General features: G+C 40.0%; 1 protein-coding gene across 1 annotated transcript in view; it reads left to right on the forward strand.

Annotated features, from left to right (window-relative positions):
- Positions 1–16,280, forward strand: part of fbp2 (fructose-1,6-bisphosphatase 2) — a 42,963-nt gene extending 26,683 nt beyond the window's left edge. Inside the window, exons 6-7 of the mRNA XM_063017542.1 lie at positions 8,809–8,928; positions 15,715–16,280. Coding sequence (XP_062873612.1) covers positions 8,809–8,928; positions 15,715–15,903 — 309 coding nt within the window. The 3' untranslated portion in view covers positions 15,904–16,280. The remainder of the gene's footprint in view (positions 1–8,808; positions 8,929–15,714) is intronic.
- The last annotated feature ends 4,528 nt before the right edge of the window (positions 16,281–20,808 follow it).

Genomic DNA, 20,808 nt, shown 5'->3' on the forward strand with positions numbered 1-20,808 from the left:
TTGGAAATGACATATACAAGTCCTGCACAGTGGTCAGAGGGATTTTAAGCCATTCTTCTTGCAGGATAGTGGCCAGGTCACTACGTGATGCTGGTGGAGGAAAACGTTTCCTGACTCGCTTCTCCAAAACACCCCAAAGTGGCTCAATAATATTTAGATCTGGTGACTGTGCAGGCCATGGGAGATGTTCAACTTCACTTTCATGTTCATCAAACCAATCTTTCACCAGTCTTGCTGTGTGTATTGGTGCATTGTCATCCTGATACACGGCACCGCCATTGGATGCACATGGTCCTCCAGAATGGTTCGGTAGTCCTTGGCAGTGACGCGCCCATCTAGCACAAGTATTGGGCCAAGGGAATGCCATGATATGGCAGCCCAAACCATCACTGATCCACCCCCATGCTTCACTCTGGGCATGCAACAGTCTGGGTGGTACGCTTCTTTGGGGCTTCTCCACACCGTAACTCTCCCGGATGTGGGGAAAACAGTAAAGGTGGACTCATCAGAGAACAATACATGTTTCACATTGTCCACAGCCCAAGATTTGCGCTCCTTGCACCATTGAAACCGACGTTTGGCATCGGCACGAGTGACCAAAGGTTTGGCTATAGCAGCCCGGCCGTGTATATTGACCCTGTGGAGCTCCCGACGGACAGTTCTGGTGGAAACAGGAGAGTCGAGGTGCACATTTAATTCTGCCGTGATTTGGGCAGCCGTGGTTTTATGTTTTTTGGATACAATCCGGGTTAGCACCCGAACATCCCTTTCAGACAGCTTCCTCTTGCGTCCACAGTTAATCCTGTTGGATGTGGTTTGTCCTTCTTGGTGGTATGCTGACATTACCCTGGATACCGTGGCTCTTGATACATCACAAAGACTTGCTGTCTTGGTCACAGATGCGCCAGCAAGACGTGCACCAACAATTTGTCCTCTTTTGAACTCTGGTATGTCACCCATAATGTTGTGTGCATTGCAATATTTTGAGCAAAACTGTGCTCTTACCCTGCTAATTGAACCTTCACGCTCTGCTCTTACTGGTGCAATGTGCAATTAATGAAGATTGGCCACCAGACTGGTCCAATTTAGCCATGAAACCTCCCACACTAAAATGACAGGTGTTTCAGTTATTTTGTCCAACCCCTGTATATATATATATATACAGTATATACATACTGTATATACAGTGTATCACAAAAGTGAGTACACCCCTCACATTTCTGCAGATATTTAAGTATATCTTTTCATGGGACAACACTGACAAAATGACACTTTGACACAATGAAAAGTAGTCTGTGTGCAGCTTATATAACAGTGTAAATTTATTCTTCCCTCAAAATAACTCAAAATACAGCCATTAATGTCTAAACCACCGGCAACAAAAGTGAGTACACCCCTAAGAGACTACACCCCTAAATGTCCAAATTGAGCACTGCTTGTCATTTTCCCTCCAAAATGTCATGTGATTTGTTAGTGTTACTAGGTCTCAGGTGTGCATAGGGAGCAGGTGTGTTCAATTTAGTAGTACAGCTCTCACACTCTCTCATACTGGTCACTGAAAGTTCCAACATGGCACCTCATGGCAAAGAACTCTCTGAGGATCTTAAAAGACGAATTGTTGCGCTACATGAAGATGGCCAAGGCTACAAGAAGATTGCCAACACCCTGAAACTGAGCTGCAGCACAGTGGCCAAGATCATCCAGCGTTTTAAAAGAGCAGGGTCCACTCAGAACAGACCTCGCGTTGGTCGTCCAAAGAAGCTGAGTGCACGTGCTCAGCGTCACATCCAACTGCTGTCTTTGAAAGATAGGCGCAGGAGTGCTGTCAGCATTGCTGCAGAGATTGAAAAGGTGGGGGGTCAGCCTGTCAGTGCTCAGACCATACGCCGCACACTACATCAAATTGGTCTGCATGGCTGTCACCCCAGAAGGAAGCCTCTTCTGAAGTCTCTACACAAGAAAGCCCGCAAACAGTTTGCTGAAGACATGTCAACAAAGGACATGGATTACTGGAACCATGTCCTATGGTCTGATGAGACCAAGATTAATTTGTTTGGTTCAGATGGTCTCAAGCATGTGTGGCGGCAATCAGGTGAGGAGTACAAAGATAAGTGTGTCATGCCTACAGTCAAGCATGGTGGTGGGAATGCCATGGTCTGGGGCTGCATGAGTGCAGCAGGTGTTGGGGAGTTACATTTCATTGAGAGACACATGAACTCCAATATGTACTGTGAAATACTGAAGCAGAGCATGATCCCATCCCTCCGGAAACTGGGTCGCAGGGCAGTGTTCCAGCATGATAATGACCCCAAACACACCTCTAAGACGACCACTTGCTTTATTGAAGAGGCTTAGGGTAAAGGTGATGGACTGGCCAAGCATGTCTCCAGACCTAAACCCAATAGAACATCTTTGGGGCATCCTCAAGCGGAAGGTGGAGGAGCGCAAAGTCTCGAATATCCGCCAGCTCCGTGATGTCGTCATGGAGGAGTGGAAAAGCCTTCCAGTGGCAACCTGTGAAGCTCTGGTAAACTCCATGCCCAGGAGAGTTAAGGCAGTTCTGGGAAATAATGGTGGCCACACAAAATATTGACACTTCAGGAACTTTCACTAAGGGGTGTACTCACTTTTGTTGCCGGTGGTTTAGACATTAATGGCTGTATATTGAGTTATTTTGAGGGAAGAATAAATTTACACTGTTATATAAGCTGCACACAGACTACTTTTCATTGCGTCAAAGTGTCATTTTGTCAGTGTTGTCCCATGAAAAGATATACTTAAATATCTGCAGAAATGTGAGTGGTGTACTCACTTTTGTGATACACTGTATATATACCGATCAGGCATAACATTATGACCACCTTGTTTTTACACTCAGCTCCATTTTTTCAGATCCATTTACCATATAGAAGCACTTTGTAGTTCTACAATTACTGACTGTAGTCCATCTGTTTCTCTACATACTTTTTAGCCTGCTTTTTCAATGGTCAGAACCACCACAGGTACTATTTGGGTGGTGGGTCATTCTCAGCACTGCAGTGACACTGACATGGTGGTGGTGTGTTAGTGTGTGTTGTGCTGGTATGAGTGGATCAGACACAGCAGCGCTGCTGGAGTTTTTAAACACCTCACTGTCCCTGCTGGACTGAGAGTAGTCCACCAACCAAAAATATATCCAGCCAACAGTGCTCTATGGGCAGCGTCCTGTGACCATTGATGAAGTTCTAGAAGATGTCCAACTCAAACAGCAGCAATAGATGAGCGATCGTCTCTGACTTTATATCTACAAGGTGGACCAACTAGGTAGGAGTGTCTAATAGTGGACAGTGAGTGGACACTGTATTTAAAAACTCCAGCAGCGCTGCTGTGTCTGATCCACTCATACCAGCACAACACACACTAACACACCACCACCATGTCAGTGTCGCTGCAGTGCTGAAAATGATCCACTACCTAAATAATACCTGCTCTGTGGTGGTCCTGTGGGGGTCCTGTCCATCAAAGAACAGGGTGAAAGCAGGTTAAAAAAGCATGCAGAGAAACAGATGGACTACAGTCAGTAATTGTAGCGCTACAAAGTGCTTCTGTATGGTAAGTGGAGCTGATAAAATGGACAGTGAGTGTAAAAACCAGGAGGTGGTTTTAATGTCATGGCTGATCGGTGTATTATGTATGTATAAAATAATATTCTGGTTCTGGTATTTTAACAAACCATGCCTCTTAATCCTCGGCTCTCTGATCACCCCCTTTCCCTTTATCTTAAAAAAAAAAAAAAAACAGCCTGTGTCCTCTCTTTAAGTACTTAAAAAGTTAAGAAACAAAAGTAAGATAGTTGAACCTTAGAAATGCAATGAGCAAGCAGCACAGAGTCATCATATAAACAAAATAGCTCATTTCTTAATTATTCCTTGCAAATAATCACATAATTACATATGCTTACTTGTACAGCATACTGCGCCTGTGTCCCCACAGTGGGTGGAACTTGTGACAAAGCCTACGCATTTAGAGAAATGCTACTGTCATTTGAAGCTGATCTTGAATTGAATTACTATTGCTCAGTATTGTAAATTTTTATCTGGTCCACCACTCACCAACAGTCTTTCCAGCAGCAGGAGAGGCCGCAAAATTCTAATAGAAAGCTTCTTTAATTTAACCCTTTACATTCCAACACAAATTGAATAGGCAAATATGAAGGATTTATTTGCTTAGATTTGTATTTGTTTAAATGTTAATTATCAAATTGCGACAAATTGTAAAATTGGAACTGCTCACTTTTGAAATATTATATTTAGAAATATTATATCTAGGCTCCCTATGAGGGCGTACAGGCCTTGGTGATTCCCTTCTATAGGTTGAGACATGTAGAAATGTTTCTGTTGTAACTTTAATTCTCTAATCAGTCATGTGGCAGCACCACAATGCTTTAATTCATACAGACACAGGTCAAAAGATTTTACTAATCTTCACATTAAACATAATATGATGATAGATTTCAACATGGAACGTTTGTTGGTGCCAAGCAAGGTTATATATGTCAGAAACTGCTGATGTTCAACGATTAAAGCACATGACCTTTTAAATTTGGTCCATTTACATATCAATGTGTTGAGTATACCTCAGTGGCCTTTCTAGTCACTAGATCTGAATTCAATAGACCGCTGTTGAGATGTGGTGGACTGGAAGATTTTCAGCATGAATGTGTAGCTGACAAAATCTGCAGTAATCACGTAATGCAAGTATGTCAGCATGGACCAAAATCTCAAAAAAATGTTTCCAACATGCATGCAATGAAAAGTCCAGGCTATTCTCAGAGCAATGGAGTATAATGTTCCTACAAAAGTGGCTGGTGAGGGTGTGTTTATGTACAACACCAAATCAGAAAAACACACGCGAGACAGATTGAAAAATGATTAAAAAATAATAATAATAAAAAACAGAGTTTCTTAAATTGACTTTGACTTTTATTTGATGCCAGAACCTGAGATTTTTTATTTTTATCTGCTCAACATTTAATTTATTAATAAACATCCATTCCTGCATTTCAGGCCTGCAACACATTCCAAAAAAAGTTGGGATGGGAACAATTTAGGGCTGGTAATGAGGTGAAATAACTAAATGATGTGATTCCAAACAGGTGATGTCAACAGGTGATTGTAATCATGGTTTGGTACAAAAGCAGCATCCAGGAAAGGCTCATCTTTGATGAGCAAGATGATCAGAGGATCTCCAGTTTGTCAACAAATGTGTGAGAAAATGATTGAAATGTTTAAAAACAATGTACCTCAAAGAAAGATTGGAAGGGATTTGCATATTTCTCCTTCTACAGTGCATAAAATCATTAAATGAGTCAAGGAATTGGGAGGAATTTCAGTGCATAAAGGCCAAGGGTGCAAGCTGAAGCCATCACACAGTGGAAACGTGTATTGTGGTCAGATGAATCAGCATTCTGGGTCTTTTTTGGATAAAATGGACGCTGTGTGCTCCGGACCAAGGATGAAAAGGACCATCCAGACTGTTATCAGCAACAAGTCCAAAAGCCAGGGTCTGTCATGGTATTGGGCTGTGTCAGTGCCCTTGGCGAAGGTCATTTACACTTCTGTGATGGCAGCATTAATGCAGAAAAGTACATCGAGATCTTAGAGCAACATGTGCTGCCTTCAAGACGTCATCTTTTCCAGGGACGTCCATGCATTTTTCAACAAGACGATGCAAAACCACATGCTGCACACATTACAAACGCATGGCTGAGGAAGAAGAGGGTACGGGTACTGGACTGGCCTGCCTGCAGTCCTGACCTGTCCCCAATAGAGAATGTGTGAACTATTGTGAACTTGAAAGGGCCAGTGATAGCTCAGTGGTTAAGGTACTGGACTAGTCAACAGAAGGTTGCCGGTTCAAGCCCCGCCATCACCAAGTTGCCACTGTTGGGTCCCTGAGCAAGGCCCTTAACCCTCAATTGCTCATCGTGTTCCGCTCATTGTGTAAGTCGCTTTGGATAAAAGCGTCTGCTAAATGCTGAAAATGTAAATGTAAATGAAAATGAAAATGCGACGACGACCCCATACTGTTGCACATGTTAAAACGTGTTTGCAGGAAGAATGAGACAAAATAAAATCTGAAACACTAAAACGCTTTTTAAGTGTGGTGAAAAGGAATGGCACCATTACAAAGTGGTAAATGCTTTACTGTCCCAACTTTTTTTGGAATGCGTTGTAGGCCTGAAATGCAGGAATGGATGTTTAATAATAAATGAAATGAAGTTGAGCAGATAAAACATGAAATATCTCAGGTTCATCCTGTCTGCAATCAAATAAAAGTCAAAGTAAATGTAAGAAAGTCTTTTATTTTAATTATTTAAGGACAAAATCACTACCTTATCCATCACATCTCATTTATTTCTCTTTTTTGTTGTTATTGATGTTGGAGTTCGTGTTTCTGGTAACTCCAGACGTCAGTATTGATTTGTTTGTGTGTGTTTGTGTAATAGTAGCGTGCTTGTTTAAATCATTACAGTTTTCTGCCAACTCACTGATGTTCTGTAATGACTAAGGGACACCTGACTTCTTCCTCCTTTCTGTTTCTTCTTCTTTTATACATGTTTTTCACACACACACACACACACACACACACACACACACACACACACACACACACACACTCACACACTCACGCACACACACGTACATCATGCATGCCTTTGTTAAAAAGAGCTTCACAAACAATTCTAACATTAACATATCTTTCATTTTGAACTTTGGTCACGATTTGTGTCTGTGGTTCACAGCCAACTTATCTCGTCTTGTAGAAAGCTTAAGGTTCAAAGACTGATAAATCCATGAATGCTTTTACAAAATACGTGCTGTTGTCAGCACATTTTCTTGATTAGGATTAGCATTGTTCAACTGCCTGAGCTAGAAATGAATGACTGGTTGAATAAAACCTCTAAACTGAATTCAGATTCATTTATCTTCAGTAAATTTTTATTCTGGTCATTCCCAGATAACCCCAGTGGCCAGATGGCAAAAACCCCAAGAAACCTGTGTGGTGCCAAAAAAACATGTTTCCTCACAGACTTCCCCATAAACTAAAAAATAAAAGAGACAAAAGCCACATTAAAAGTCCCTTTACACACAAATCTTTCTCATGATTTCTACACTCACTGTCCATTTTATCAGCTCCACTTACCATAGAGAAGCACTTTCATGTTCTACAATTACAGACTGTAGTCCATCTGTTTCTCTACAAACTTTTTAACCTGCTGTCACCCTGTTCTTCAATGGTCGGGACCCCCACAGAGTAGGTATTATTTAGGTGGTGGATCATTCTCAGCACTGCAGTGACACTGACATGGTGGTGGTGTGTTAGTGTGTGTTGTGCTGGTATGAGCGGATCAGACACAGCAGCGTCGCTGGAGTTTTTAAATACTGTGTCCACTCACTGTCCACTCTATTAGACACTCCTACCTAGTTGGTCCACCTTGTAGATGTAAAGTCAGAGACGATCGCTCATCTATTGCTGCTGTTTGAGTCGGTCATCTTCTAGACCTTCATCAGTGGTCACAGGACGCTGCCTACAGGGCGCTGTTGGCTGGATATTTTTGGTTGGTGGACTATTCTCAGTCCAGAAGTGACAGTAAAGTATTTCAAAACTCCATCAGCATTGCTGTGTCTTATCCACTCATACCAGCACAACACACACTAACACACCACCACCATGTCAGTGTCACTGCAGTGCTGAGAATGACCCACCACCCAAGTAATACCTGCTCTATAGTGGTCCTGTGGGGGTCCTGACCATTGAAGAACAGCATGAAAGCAGGCTAAAAAAGTATGCAGAGAAACAGATGGACTACAGTCAGTAATTGTAGAACTACAAAGTGCTCATATATGGTAAGTGAAGCTGATTAAATGTCCAGTAAGTGTAGAAACAAGTAGGTGGTCATAATGTTATGCCTAATCGGTGTATATATACACGTATATGTATGTATGTATGTATGTCTATCTATCTATCTATCTAGATAGATAGATAGATAGATAGATAGATAGATAGATAGATAGATAGATAGATAGATAGATAGATAGATAGATAGATAGATATCACTAATCATGTCATTAATTATTGCTTGGCTTGTAAATACATTAAAATCATATACTTAGTGGCCACATAATTAGGAACAGTGACTGGCATGGCTATTAAAATATGCCAATCTATAATAATAGTCATGAGCATATAATTCACTGATGTTTTAAAAAAAAAATTTTAATCAATCCACCCTGGCCATTTTTTAGAGCCTTTAGAACTGTTGCTCACTGGATGTTTTGTAGCATTCAGTATAAATTCTACAAACTATTTGGCTTGAAAAGTTTCTAACATACTTACCAGTCACTCCAGTTACATTATTTTCCCACACTGACGTTTAATTCAAATAATACCTGAAGCCTGAGTCACATCTGTATGATTTTATGCATTGTGCTGCTGCCCCATGACTGTCTGATGTAACAAAAACTGTATGCTTAATAATAATCATAGTTTCAAGCAATTTACATGCGGGAGGAAATAGTGTACGGGAATAGTAACAACTCACTTCCTTGTGAGTCCTTTGCAGAAGTGAAACCAAGCATTGTAATTTTACAGGCATAAAAATGCTAATAATTATGAGAAGTGACGTTGTGACATTAAATCTGTCATCTTGGAGACTCAATTAATGGAAATGTATGCTGCATGTTCATGTTAACTTTTTTTTGTTTTAGTTAGATTAGTAAATGACACTATATAATAATGTACCATTTGTATCATTTTGGCTTGCAGGATGGCGGCGCCCCATATGGTGCCAGGTATGTTGGTTCCATGGTTTCAGATGTGCATCGTACCATCGCTTATGGTGGAATTTTCTTGTACCCTGCCAACGAGAAGAGCCCAAAAGGAAAGGTGCTCTATTTAATAACATTTACTACACCTACATTAGTAGTATAGCCAGCTAATGTTTAACTAATCCACAGTCTACACCATTTAAAAATAAATACCAATATTTTTTTTATCATACATGGCCAAAAGTATAAGGATGCCTAACACACATTAACATGCACTTTTTGTAAAATCTTATTGCAAAGTTGTGGTGTTTAATATGAAGAATCGGCCATCCTTTGCTTCTAACAGTCTCCACTCCACAAAGTTCGGGACATGACTGCCAAAATTTGCTGTCATACAGTAATAGGGACCAAAGGGAGTGAAGCATACAGTTGACAGTTTATCCCAAATAAGTTTGTTAACCGACTGCATCTTTTCACCTGCATGACACGAGTTCATATGGGGCTCAGACCCACGCACAGAGAGTCACGCACATATCCCCATTACCCCTCGTCTCTGATGCAGGCGCCATCGGTCAGCCAGCAGAGATTGTAATTGCATCAGTTATGAGAAATCATCTTTGGCATTCTACCTGACGAACGAGCCAATCAAGTCAGTTCGAGATGTCAGCTCTGGTGTGCTAGTTGGTTTTACAGCTGCGCCACCTGAGCGCCCCAATTACTATATTTTAATAATTTTTTTCTACCTGAGCCCAATGGCAGTCTGTTTTACACCACTCATACTTACACTTGGCACTGCGCAAAGTGATCTTATACATGTGTGTGGATGATTAACAATGAAGACACATTCTTTCAAGCACCTAATAAATAGCACAAATGCCAACATCATAAGTGAGAACTGCAACTAAGGATGGACTACAGTAGGTAATTGTAAACTACAAAGTGCTCCTATATGGTAAGTGGAGCTGATTAAATGGCCAGTAAGTGTAGAAACAAGTAGGTGGTCATAATGTTATGCCTGATCGGTGTATATATATACACGTATATGTATGTATGTCTATCTATCTATCTATCTATCTATCTATCTATCTATCTATCTATCTATCTATCTATCTATCTATCTATCTATCTATCTATCTATCTATCTAGCATGTTTGCATGTTCTCCCCGTGTCTGCGTGGGTTTACTCCGGGTGCTCCGGTTTCCCCCCACAGTCCAAATACATGCAAGTGAGGTGAATTGTAGATACTAAATTGTCCATGACTGTGTTGGATATAACCTTGTGACCTGATGAATCTTGTGTAATGAGTAACTACCGTTCCTGTCATGAATGTAACCAAAGTGTAAAACATGACACTAAAATTCTAATAAACAAACAAACAAACTCTACCGCCAGTGTTCATGGGTGAGTCCATATAAATTGGTATGGTGAAAATGCCCAAATCCACTAATAAGAAGGGGTGTCCACATGCTGTTCAACATATAGCAGTTTTATACACCTACCAAGCTGCCCAGCTATTCCACTAGTTGATTGTTTTGACAGTTTGATTTATTCATTCATTTGATTCATTAATTTATTCTTAATTTTGATGTTTTACCACCACTTTATATCTGTCAGGGTCACAATAGGCCTGGTTTCCCTGGAAGCCTATAAATATACCTCATACAGGATGACAATCCAACACGTTTATAACCCATTTGTTACACAATAAGTGGGCAGTGACATCATACACTACAGAGCTTAAAGCAGCTAACATTGCTTTGTGACCTGCCTGATATCTGTAACCCAGATCCGTTCCTGACAGTCTGTACACACAGTTCCCTCTCTTCCACTGATATGTTGTTTTAACAAGAAATATATTGTAGTGAATTTGCACTGGTACTGAAGCTGATTAAAGAATTAAATAAATGAAGGCATGGTCACTTTGGGGAAAGGGGGGTCCAAGGTCTATAAGGACATAATGTGAAGGACGTGTGTGAAAGAACATGATATCATTCACATTGGAAAAAACATATTTGTGCACACAATACAGATGTGTCAAATGCCAGAAATATTAGGCACAATGTGGAAAAAATGTGTGGGATTTCAGAATCATAGTGTTGACTTGCACTAAAGTCATGCACACTAAATATGCAATTTTGTATATTGTTATATAAGGGTAACAAATGTTGCACTAAAGACGTACTCATCTCCAACCCATTCTTCCTATACATGTAACAACCTGGGTTTTGTAAAACATTTCAGGTTAGAGGAGTTAGATGACATATAGTCTATTTTGTTCATTTTAGTTTAGATTTATGTTGTTGTTACTGTGGTCCAAGACAAGTATTTTTCCACTTTTGATTTATATGATTTTTTTTAAATTGTGGCTTGGTGGGTAGCACTGTCATCTCACAGCAAGAAGATCCTGGGTTTGATTCCCAGGTGGAACAGTCCGGGTCCTTTTTGTGTGGAGTTTGCATGTCCTCCCTGTGTCTGTAAGCGGTTTGTCTATTACTGTGTTTCACAATAAAGACTTGAACTGATAAATCTTGTATAACCAGTAACTACCTGTCCTGTCATGAATGTAACCAAAGTGTGTAAAACATGATGTTAAAATCCTAATAAATAAATAAATAAAACTGATCTTTTACGCATAGTAAAAAATTATATATAAGCAAAACAATAATTTGTTTAAAAAACTATTTGTCACTATATTTAAATATGTTAATTCATACATTGTCAGGGTCGCAGTGGGTATGATTCACTGGGCAAAAGGCAGGAAACCCCATGGACAGGTCACCAGTCCAACACAGGCCAAATACACACACACACACACACACACATACACAAACACACTTAGTAGCCCCAAGTAGCCTGACTGCATGTATTTGGACTGTGAGAGGAAACCGGAGCTCCCAGAGAAAACCCACACAGACACAGAGAGAATATGCAAACTACACACAGAAAGGACTCGTACCTGGGAACTGAACCCAGGACTTTCTTTGTGTGTGGCAACAGTGCTACCAATATACTGTACATATACAGTGTATCACAAAAGTGAGTACATCCTCACATTTCTGCAAATATTTTATTATATCTTTTCATGGGACAACACTATAGAAATAAAACTTGGATATAACTTAGAGTAGTCAGTGTACAACTTGTATAGCAGTGTAGATTTACTGTCTTCTGAAAATAACTCAACACACAGCCATTAATGTCTAAATGGCTGGCAACATAAGTCAGTACACCCCACAGTGAACATGTCCAAATTGTGCCCAAAGTGTCAATATTTTGTGTGACCACCATTATTATCCAGCACTGCCTTAACCCTCCTGGGCATGGAATTCACCAGAGCTGCACAGGTTGCTACTGGAATCCTCTTCCACTCCTCCATGATGACATCACGGAGCTGGTGGATGTTAGACACCTTGAACTCCTCCACCTTCCACTTGAGGATGCGCCACAGGTGCTCAATTGGGTTTAGTCCATCACCTTTACCTTCAGCTTCCTCAGCAAGGCAGTTGTCATCTTGGAGGTTGTGTTTGGGGTCGTTATCCTGTTGGAAAACTGCCATGAGGCCCAGTTTTCGAAGGGAGGGGATCATGCTCTGTTTCAGAATGTCACAGTACATGTTGGAATTCATGTTTCCCTCAATGAACTGCAGCTCCCCAGTGCCAGCAACACTCATGCAGCCCAAGACCATGATGCTACCACCACCATGCTTGACTGTAGGCAAGATACAGTTGTCTTGGTACTTCTCACCAGGGCGCCGCCACACATGCTGGACACCATCTGAGCCAAACAAGTTTATCTTGGTCTCGTCAGACCACAGGGCATTCCAGTAATCCATGTTCTTGGACTGCTTGTCTTCAGCAAACTGTTTGCGGGCTTTCTTGTGCGTCAGCTTCCTTCTGGGATGACGACTATGCAGACCGAGTTGATGCAGTGTGCGGCGTATGGTCTGAGCACTGACAGGCTGACCTCCCACGTCTTCAACCTCTGCAGCAATGCTGGCAGCACTCATGTGTCTATTTTTTAAAGCCAACCTCTGGATATGACGCCGAACACGTGGACTCAACTTCTTTGGTCGACCCTGGCGAAGCCTGTTCCGAGTGGAACCTGTCCTGGAAAACTGCTGTATGACCTTGGCCACCATGCTGTAGCTCAGTTTCAGGGTGTTAGCAATCTTCTTATAGCCCAGGCCATCTTTGTGGAGAGCAACAATTCTATTTCTCACATCCTCAGAGAGTTCTTTGCCATGAGGTGCCATGTTGAATATCCAGTGGCCAGTATAAGAGAATTGTACCCAAAACACCAAATTTAACAGCCCTGCTCCCCATTATCACCTGGGACCTTGACACATGACACCAGGGAGGGACAACGACACATTTGGGCACAATTTGGACATGTTCACTGTGGGGTGTACTCACTTATGTTCCCAGCTATTTAGACATTAATGGCTGTGTGTTGAGTTATTTTCAGGAGACAGTAAATCTACACTGCTATACAAGCTGTACACTGACTACTCTAAGTTATATCCAAGTTTCATGTCTATAGTGTTGTCCCATGAAAAGATATAATGAAATATTTGCAGAAATGTGAGGGGTGTACTCACTTTTGTGATACACTGTAAATATATGTGTGTGCATGTGTCTATCTATCTATCTATCTATCTATCTATCTATCTATCTATCTATCTATCTATCTATCTATCTATCTATCTATCTATCTATCTATCTATCTATCTATCTATCTATCTATCTATCTATCTATCTATCTATATCTGTCTATCTGTCTGTCAATCTATCTTACACCACCTTACTAACTGTCTTATACCTTAAGGTACATAGGTTTCCTCCCACTTCCCGAAACCATGAGGGATTAAGCAGTTAATAGGAAATGACTCAGTAAATGCAGTTTATGACAGCAGTTTATACTTTCTCCTTCATGCTGCGTGTCATTCAGTGCAAAATAGGCTTCACATTGAAACTCTAGCTGGAGCGCCGCTTCTAAGACGCGACATTGTGCTGATTAGCCAAGCATTATTGTAAGCTCTAGCACTTGTTCTGGTCAGCGATTTTTTTATTTAATATATTTAACACTATACAGAGGGACCAAAATTAATACAGACTTCAATAAAATAAGAGGCTGTATTACTAAATTTATACAGACATCAAGGGGTGAATATGTTACCTTTGAACACCATGCTACACATTGCTACTGTAATTCAATTCTGCATTAGAAAACTCTATAGATAACATCTATTATAGTGTGTATGAAGTGTGGTTATGTTAAACATAACAAATATAAAACTAAAACAACTAAAACTGCAAAAACTGTGTTTGTACCTACACACAAAAAAAAAGAATAATAAGAAACACAATACAATCAGTCAGTAAAAACAGGCATGTCCACTTTTATTTTCATTTTTTTACTAGCTCCCTTGGCCTGGTTTGCTGTTTTAGTCTGTTTTGAAATACTGACATTGGTTGTTCTATGTTGAAAATAATATGGCCTTGATGTCAACAATAGACATAAACAGTATACATATTGACTAAAGTATTAGGACACCCTTTCTAATCATTTAATTCATGTGTTATAGCCACAACAATAGCCAACAGGTGTAAAAAAAACAAAACACTTACATAAAGTTAATTATATGTTTCCAACTTTGCACCAACAGTTTAGGGAAGGCTCATTCCTGTTCCAGCATGACTGTGCCAATGAGCATAAAGCCAGGTCTATAAAAACATAAAGAAAGGTTTGGTTTAAAGAATCTCCAGTGGTCTGCACAGAGCTCCGACATCAGCCCCACTGAATTAGAACATCCAAATTGACCAACATCAGTGCCCAGTCTAGTAAAACTGAAGGTCTTTTAACTGAAGGGACACAAATTCCCACAAACATACTTCAAAATCTTGTAAGAAGTCTTTGCAGAAGAGTGAGTGATATAGCTGAAAAGATCACATAGAGGCCACTTTATTTTAATACCATTTGTTTGCAAATTGAGTGGCCTTAATAATTTAGAGGCATCCAACAGCCACTTTAAAAGAGCTCCAAAATTCAAAAACAACAATAGAGTGGCTTCTGGGCAACTTCAGTTTTCCTTAGTGGCCCAGTCAAAGCCTAGTCTTAAATCCCATGGAACATGTTGGGAAAGTGGTAGCCTAATGGGTAAAGCGTGGGACTATCAGTAAGAAGATTGTGGGATTTAACCTCGGCTCTGCCATGCAGCCAGTGTTTGGTCCTTGAGCAAGGCCCTTTACCCTCTCTGCCCCAGGGCAATGGTTGACTATGCGCTCTGACCCCAGCTTCTGACATGCATAATGGGTTACATTGCCTGAATCCAGGTGTGCAAATCTTGTAGATGCATACCAACTAGATATGCAGCTATAACTGTTGTTAAAAGCTCTTAATACATTCGTCAATTACAGGATGGGTCGCACCTCCACATCACAGGTTGCAACTGGTCCAGGGGTCATAACAGGCTCATTAAGACGAAATGCTTTCATGGTATTGCTAAAGAAAAGATGACTTTTAATAACCACCCCTCCAGATCCAACCTACATTTTTATTTTTGTTTGTATGCAGTCAGTCCTGATAGCATTTCAAATAATAAAAAAATTAATCTTTAAAATTTAATTATGTGGCATTTTTATATCACAGACATCATGTGTTAGTGCTCTTATTAAAGCACACTAGTGATTTATAGATTACATTATTTTTTTATTGATATTTAAAAATCTAAACACGTTTCATTATGTTTGATTAGGTGTAGACTGATGGGTAAATTAGGTAATTTGATTCAAACTATTTAAATCTAAATATTAATTAGATTTCAGGACAGTTTCTTATGTTATATGAAGATACACTTATAATTTTTATACCATGGCACAACTTTCTTTTTCTCTGTTTTGATAGCTCCGGCTGCTGTACGAATGTAACCCCATCGCCTTCCTAATTGAGCAGGCTGGAGGAATAGCCACTACGGGCACACAGCGAATCCTGGACGTGAAACCTGAGACTATCCATCAGAGGGTTCCTTTTGTGGTGGGATCCAAAGATGATGTGGAGGAATATCTTACATTTGTGAAGAAATATCAAAAATAGATTGTATTTTATTTCTGATACATGTCTACACAACTCCCAATGGTCAGGTGAAAAATGTAGTGTTTCTTCTAACGTTACAGTCATATATTAGTGCAACAGAAAGTATTTTTCCTGTATTAATTGTACAATTCCAGCCATTTAAGAAAATAACTATTCACTAATCACTAAAAAACACTTCTAGTGTAAAGACAATTTTTGACAATATGGATTAAATAATTTAATAAAGAGGGAAATCATGAAGTAGGTAATCAAATGTATTAATTTACCCTATTTAAATGAAGAAATAAATCACTGTATAATAATAAACTGTATACTATAAATACATCACAAATAACTGGTCATATGCCTAAATAAAACATTCAATTTCTTGTATTTAATTATTTGGTCAGCATTGGTTGCGTAGATGGGTGCTGCACATCATCCACATCCTTGGTTGAATCATTTTCAGACATCTATACATGCCTGGTGGGTTTCACTGGGTGCTTTGTTTTCCCAAACTCTCCAAAACATGCATAAGGTGGATTGGTAACTGAGTGAATTGAGTGAATGTTTGTGGCTTTTCAATAGATTCCCAGTACCCCCAGTATTCAATAAAATCTTCAAGCGTTTAAAGGAGACATAAGACATGTCTATATTAGATGTATACAGTGGTGACTAGACGTCCCCTAAACTCGAAATCTTTAAAACTCGACACCCTTCGTCGAGAAATCTGTACCTTTAAACTCGAAGTGTGTGCGACTGTATGCTGTTCGTTTTACTTCAAATAAATGAGCATTAAAAATCCAGAAAAAGTCAATATTTGATAATGCTTTGCTATCATTGCAAAATGCTATCATTGCAAAATGCACCGCGACCCAGATCAACCACACAGCAGCATAAGATCATTACCGCTGCTTACCGCTTTGAGCTTTTCTCCTCCCATGTGTTGGTCTTGTTTTTCTTCTTGGCGGCCATCTTGCATGTTTCCAGAATATTTCCAGAATATATAAACTCACATCCAACTATGTTTGTTCACCTAACTAACAAACACTTACTAAAGGTTTCTACTAACGTCTGGGTCACATAATTTATTCTCTCAGCTTTTGCGGTAAAAAGCTAAAACTGGTCATTCGTTAACTAAGCTGTCACAAAAAAGAGAGACGCACATTGTAGAAATAAAAATAGCGTATATTGCTTTGGATTAAAGGAACAACTGAAATTCCGCCCAAATTCTGAATTCGGAGGTTCTGATTGGCTTATTCAGCTGTTTTTCAAGCCCTGAAGCACGACTGAATCTCTGGAACATTTGAGCACTGATTCATGGAGTTGTTTACTCCTGACACCATAATGAAATAGAGTGAGCAGAGCAAACGAATCTTTTCCATAGATAAGAGCACAGCTCCCTGATTCGATTACAATGAATGATTTGTTTCAATGGAGTCGTTCCATAAATCCTTATGGGAAAAAATACCTTGAAACTCAACACCTTTTAAACTTGTTGAGTTGAGTTTCAAGATACCACTGTATTTCCCAATCAGTAGGGCCACAAGGGCTGCAGAAGTTGTCAAACACTGCTTTCACAGGCCAGAAAAATGCATTGTCCATAATATTACAACAACTCTAATGTACATGATGGGTCACACCTCCATGTGTCACAGGCTGCACATGGCCCAGGGGTCATAACAGCCTAATTTAGACTAAAGACTTTCATATTATTGCAAAACAAAATATGACTACTTGTAACCACCCCTCCAGATCCAACCCACACTCAGTCCTGATAGCATTTTAAAAAATACAAAAAATAAATCTTTAAGGTTTAATCATGTGGCATTTTTCTTTGATATCAGAGACATCATGTGTTAGTGCTCTCTTTGAAGCACACTAGTGTTTTTTTTTTTTTGTGTTATGTTGTCCCTGCAGGGTCCTTTCTGTGTGAAGTTTGCTTGTTCTCCTTGTATCTGTGTAGGTTTTCTCTAAAACTCCAAAGACATCCAGTCAGGTTAACTGGACCTACTAGAAATTGCCCTCTATATGTAAGTGTGTGTGTGTGTGTGTGTGTGTGTGTGTGTGTGTTTGCCCTGTGATGGACTGGTGACCTGTCTGGAGACCTGTCTGGAGTGTTTCTTACCTTTCACCCAATGAATCAGACCCACCGCAACCCTGACCAGAATTAAGCAGTGATAAAACAGACAATGATGATGAGGATGATGATTTTGTCCCTGTCTGTGTTACTGTGAGTGGTGAGGATGGGTCTTGTTTGTTTTCCCCCAGTCTCTATCTCGCTCAATTTGTCTATCATTAACTGGATGTTCTTACTAACTTTTCTCTTCTTTGTGACCTGATTCAGGTAGTTGTCCTCCTCAGACAGTGTTATGATTCTTGGCTACACTGAGTTAGCGCTGATGAAGTAGCTGACAGATAAACAAATCCTATTTATTCAAATTATCCTCCAGGCCACCCAAGGAGGATGGGGGTCCCTGCTGTGTCTAGTTCCACTCAAGGTGGAGTTTTTCCTTGCCACTGTTGCCCTCGGCTTGCTCAACAGGGGTTTTTGGTCTGTAGGTCCTGGATTCTGTAAGGTTGCTTTGAGACAATGTTCATTGTAAAAAGCGCTATACAAATAAAATAATACCGCGCAGTGGTAGAAGTTCCTTTGCTGATTGTGATTTTTCCATAGGTAAAAGTACAGATGTAGATAACATGTATGTCACTATGGTATTTCAATGATTTCTGCTACTATTCTTTTGGTTTGTCTAAATGATTCAAACCCACTGCTTTGTCTAAAAAGATCACTGGTGTAAAACATTCTTTAATATCTTTTAACTTTATAGCATGACCTAATTAATTGTTAGTTATTATGGGTGACTACAGCTGGTAAGTCCTCTGTGCCAATAGGAATATGAGTATGTTTTTTTTTTTTGTCATATCCCCCATCTCCCCAATTTAGTCACCTCCAATTCCCTATTGATATTTCTTTGTCCCTTGCGCCAACACCAGACATCCCAAGTTGCAAAAACTCATTTCAGGGAGGTACCCCTGGATCCGGACCTCAACCCCCACCCCCCAAGCCCCCCCAAAAAAAGCTAAATAACAGAACTTTTAGGAGCTGCTAACTGAGCTACTAAGCTAACTGTTTGCGTCACAAATACATTAATGTGTACTACATAGTGCACTAGATAGTGTGAAAGATAATAGATTTATGTTCCCTACATAGTGCACTAGATTGTATATTAGAAAAGAATTTATGTTCCTTACTTAGTGCACTAGATAGTGTACTAGATAATAGACTTATGTTTCTTACATAATGCTTTAGGTAGCGTATTAGTTAACGGATTTATGTTCCCTACATAGTGCACTAGATAGTATTTTAGATATGAATTTATGTTCCCTACGTAGTGCACTAGATAGTGAATTAGACAATTGGTTTATGTTCCCTACACGGTGCACTAGATTGTATATCAGATCACGGATTTATGTTCCCTACATAGTGCACTAGATAGTGTATTAGATAACGCATTCATGTTCACTACATAGTGCACTAGAAAGTATAACTAGATGATGATTTGTGTTCCTTACATAGTGCACTAGATAGTGTATTACATAATTAATTATGTTCCCTACTTAGTGCACTAAATTGTATATCAGATAACGGATTTATGTTCCCTACATAGTGCACTAGACAGTTTATTACACGATTGATTTATGTTCCCTACACAGTGCGCTAGATTGTATATCAGATAACGGATTTAATACGCAATGGGGAATAAAGTCTGTGTCGCCTGCGTGGCTCTTGGCCGCTCGTTCTAGATTCCGGGAGATTTTATCTGACTTGAGGGCATCAGGGAGCAGCTATGTATATGCGGGAGACTCCCGGAACTTCCGGGAGACTTGGGATGTCTGCAACACATTTGTAATATGCTGCTTCTTTTTACCTGTCAACGGTGGATTGTCACAGGGAGCCGTACCACATATGATCGATGTGTGTTGTCCACAGGTCACATTTTGCAGTGGCAGTTAGGAGAAACCCTATCAACCTTTCCTCACTTAGTCATGCCCATTTGTGTCTGTTGAATTTCCGGCCAGGGCAGTAAGCACCACTGAGATTTAATCTTGGTGGGCTACTGTATTAGACCCTTGCACCGACTTCGCCTCCTGGATAGGGAGATCATAAAAAAAAATCAGATCATAGATGTTTGGGAATGTCTTTTTAAAGCATTTCAAAACACCTTTAGGTCACAAGATCATGTGTACAAACAAATATTAATAAATACAAAGTACCTGGAGCAGTGGTCATTTTGCCAGGCTAGCAAAATATAACCGATACTATAAGATGCTGGACACTGTGTTGACCAAGTTACACTTGGACAATGACCACCAGAGTTCACTGTCAGAACTGTTAGCTGATACCGGTGCACATTTTTTCCATTGCAGAAATACACTATATGGAGACCTGACTTTTCTGGATATACCATTCCAAAGGCACTTTTTTTTTTACCCATTAAGGTAATGTGGCCTCCTAGACACCTCATATTTATGCCCCAGTAAAACAGGAAGACAAACACCGATCAGCCATAACATTAAAACCACCTCCTGGGTTCTACACTCACTGTCCATTTTATCAGCTCCACTTGCCATATGGAAAAACACTTCGTAGTTCTACAATTACTAACTGTAGTCCATCTGTTTCTCTGCATGCTTTGTTAGCCCCCTTTCATGCTGTTCTTCAATGGTCAGGACTCTCCCAGGACCACTACAGAGTAGATATTATTTGAGACATGTAAATACCTATAAGTGCAACTGCTTGTACTAATTGCATTCTGGTGTAACTGACACCACACCCATGTTATGAAGCATGTATGAAATATTAACATAAGAAGGAAACAGTCCAAACTTGGACTGAAAATAACGACACGACCACTGCAAATG

The sequence above is a fragment of the Trichomycterus rosablanca genome, chromosome 21 (genome assembly GCF_030014385.1).
Source record: "Trichomycterus rosablanca isolate fTriRos1 chromosome 21, fTriRos1.hap1, whole genome shotgun sequence".
Lineage (NCBI taxonomy): Eukaryota > Metazoa > Chordata > Actinopteri > Siluriformes > Trichomycteridae > Trichomycterus > Trichomycterus rosablanca.